At 45.9% G+C, this 3,413-nt stretch overlaps 1 protein-coding gene across 1 annotated transcript; it reads right to left on the bottom strand.

Moving 5' to 3' along the window:
- Positions 1–469: 469 nt before the first annotated feature.
- bhlhe23 (basic helix-loop-helix family, member e23) lies at positions 470–1,642 on the bottom strand. The gene has a single exon (XM_030355811.1). It carries the CDS (start codon positions 1,269–1,271, stop codon positions 582–584), a length of 690 nt encoding a protein of 229 aa, XP_030211671.1. The 5' UTR covers positions 1,272–1,642; the 3' UTR covers positions 470–581.
- Positions 1,643–3,413: the final 1,771 nt, after the last annotated feature.

Raw genomic sequence — 3,413 nt, forward strand, 5'->3', positions numbered from 1 at the left:
TACAATTTGGAGACGTTGTATAATGTTGCATAGTTTACAAATGATAAATGACAATAGTCTAAGCGCTCTTAGATATTCCCACCATTTAAAATAAATAAAAAGGGCAGGTTGTCTTGAAATGAAAGTTATTCTGTTCAACCGTGAGTCGTTCAACTTCACTTACACCCTGCCATAAATATGTCTACACATCTTTTATTTGTGTCACGCTTAGTAGACGGTAGACAGTAGGCCTATAGTCATGTGATTCAAATGTCTTTGAAATGGACAACTATTTTCTCCACAGAATGTACTTAAATAACTGGTATGGGAGAAAGAGAGAGACAGAGGGATGGAGAGGGATAGAGAGCGAGTGAGAGAGTGTGTGTGTGTGTGTGTGTGTGTGTGTGTGTGTGTGTGTGTGTGTGTGTGTGTGTGTGTGTGTGTGTGTGTGTGTGTGTGTGTGTGTGTGTGTGTGTGTGTGTGTGTGTGTGTGTGTGTGTGCGTGTGTGCGTGTGTGTGTGTGTGTGTGTGTGTGTGTAAGAGAGAGAGACTGACAATAGATGCAACGCGGGTAAAAGTTCTGCTATGAGCCTCGTATCACATCAAGGCTTGTCGTTGCAGTGCTTGAAAAGACTGGACGGTGTCCCAGAATAAGTGGTGGTGCACTTCTCAGCGCAGGTGGCCAATGTCGAACCCGAGAAAGGGTAAACTGCAGCCTGTCCAAAGGGCGCCAGGGCGGCGGGGATCGGGGAAGTAATAGTCTGTCCCTGGTTCAGGTAGGAAACCAGCCGCCTCATCTCCTCCAGGGCCTGCGCCTGCATCAGGATATAGTTCTTGGCCAGTAGTAGAGTGGCAATTTTAGAGAGCTTCCTCACCGAGGGGCTGTGCGCGTAGGGGATGACGGAGCGCAGGCCGTCCAGCGCGTCGTTCAGGTCGTGCATCCGTCTCCTCTCCCGCGCGTTGATGCTGAGCCGCAGGGACCGCTGCTCCTTGGGCTTCTTGGCCAGGGGTCCGCCGTGCTTGTCGTCGTCGTCGAACGCCGAGCCCCTCTTGCGCGACTCCAGGTCGAAGCCGTCGTCGTCATCGCTCGTCTGCTCCCCGCCGCTCTCGTTGGACTTGGCGGTCTGGCTTGACAGGAAGTCGGCGGCGGGCGTCAGGGGGTAGCGGCCGGGGCTCCCTGCAGCACCATGGCCAGCGCCGAACCCGAAAGCGGACTGGCCGTAGCGCTGCGTCAGGTCGAGGAGCGTGTCGTTGCTGATCGCCTTCAGCAGGTTCTCGTCCCCAGGATTCATTGTTGATTTCCAAAACAATGCTTTGTAAAATAAAATTATTATTTAAAAAAAACTCTCGCCGTCCTGGTTTAGATTGAAGATCGCGCTACTCACTTTGCTGGTTCAACTTGGGTTCTTCTTTACGGATTCCCCCTCGTGAGCGCTGCTGTGTGACTCTGTCTATTTTAAGTAGACCCCTTGGTCTTGTCTTCACTTGTCTGTACACAAGACTTTTGTCTTCTGCGCATCGTCTGTGAACGTCTACAGGAACACTAATTGCGCACCGACCGCAGAGTCACGCTCGTAAGGCGCGCGTAAAGACGCGTGGGGGAGACTGGTGCGCTCGCGTCCCTGGTTCCTCTTGGTGTGCGTCTTGCCCTCGCCTTGGGCAGATTGTGACTCGCGCTCTGTGCCACTCGCGCGTTAGTAGCACTGCAAGGCCCACCGGGATTATCTCCCTGTCCAATCAGGACGCTCCTTAATTGCTCCGGTGCAGCGCAGGTCTGCTACCACTGTAAATCACAGCTTCAGCATAACTTTTGCAAAACACAGACGGACATTTAGCCAAAGAAGTGGCTTTTTTTTTATTCAAATGAGCTTGTTGTCCAGCAGTCAAAGGACTGCTGGACTTCAATTCATTGTTTGTTGAAATGCAATGCCTGTACACCTAGATTAAACATTATGTGAAAAAATAATGAAGTGATGAATATAATAATGCATACGTATTTCTCTCTCTCTCTCTCTCTCTCTCTCTCTCTCTCTCTCTCTCTCTCTCTCTCTCTCTCTCTCTCTCTCTCTCTCTCTCTCTCTCTCTCTCTCTCTCTCTCTCTCTCCATGTATATATATATATATATATATATATATATATATATATATATATATATATGTATGTATGTATGCATACATTACACACACACAAATACACACACACACACATACACACACACACACACACACACACACACACACACACACACATACACACACACACACACACACACACACACACACACACACACACACACACACACACACACACACACACACTAACACACACACATGCGTGTGTGGCTGTTATTTATTCAGAATTCACTGATTAATTAGTTGTTATTGTATCGTTTTGTCACAGTTAATATCCATTAACCTCTATTAGTTACTAAGAAGTTGCCATGCTTCTATTTGACATTGCATTTGGTCGGTCTACTAAAATTGGTAATATTTAAATGAGAAAATCATTCTAATCATTTGGATATGTAACTGGATTTAGACATTTGTACGAATGAATCATTGTTGAGCATCATTTTAAACAGGTGTTTGGTTTGAGCATGGCCTATAAAGATAGTGTTAGGGCTGCCACCCTGTGTCGAAAAGGGCACACTACACCACTAGAACCTGAAACTACAACTAGTTTCAGGTACAACTACAAACTATGTTCTAGGGGTTGGCTTCAATTTTATAATGTTATAATGATCTGAGCCTTTTCTGAGCAATGAATCGGAAAAGAAAACGAAACAGACCTGCACAACTACACTCAACTTGATCAGCCCATAATTTAATATTTAAATAGGATTGGGCTACAATCATTACAAAACAAACATGGACAATACATTACTGCAAAACTTCGCGAAGCTCTGTTAAAATATCCCATTAGAAACACAACTAACTTGAATAAGAGGTTTCATCAATAGTGCTGATGACCAATTTAATTTAGTTATCTTAAACTTAGCCCTGGTGCGGCCACACCAGACGCGTATCTCGCGTACTTTTTACGCGAGATACGCGCGTAAAATGTTGCCTGACCATTTTGTGTCAAAAATGGTCGCATACGCGCAATACGCGCTATACGCGCCTACGTCACTCGCCCAGATGAGTCCATGTCCATGCAAGTGAACGGAGCGTTCCCTCTTCCTCATAACTATCAAACCAAACATCCTTCACATTCACCGAGCGAACATTACGAAAGTAAAATGCACATTTCTCGCTAAAAATGTTTCCATAAACGCATTTAATGGCGTAACTATGTTACTATTTCCACCCAGAATAAAGAAAGTTGTCGGCCGTGGCTGCGCTGGAGTCCGAGGTAGGAAACCCCAACGCCGCCGTGTTTGGGTGATAGAGTTTAGATCGGGTTAGATTAAATAATCTCGGATATAAATAACAATA

The sequence above is a fragment of the Gadus morhua genome, chromosome 1 (assembly GCF_902167405.1).
Source record: "Gadus morhua chromosome 1, gadMor3.0, whole genome shotgun sequence".
In the NCBI taxonomy this organism is placed as follows: Eukaryota; Metazoa; Chordata; class Actinopteri; order Gadiformes; family Gadidae; genus Gadus; species Gadus morhua.

Excerpts from the sequence above, each read along its gene's own strand:
- bhlhe23 (XM_030355811.1), bottom strand. The coding sequence starts at position 1,271 with ATGAATCCTGGGGACGAGAACCTGCTGAAGGCGATCAGCAACGACACG.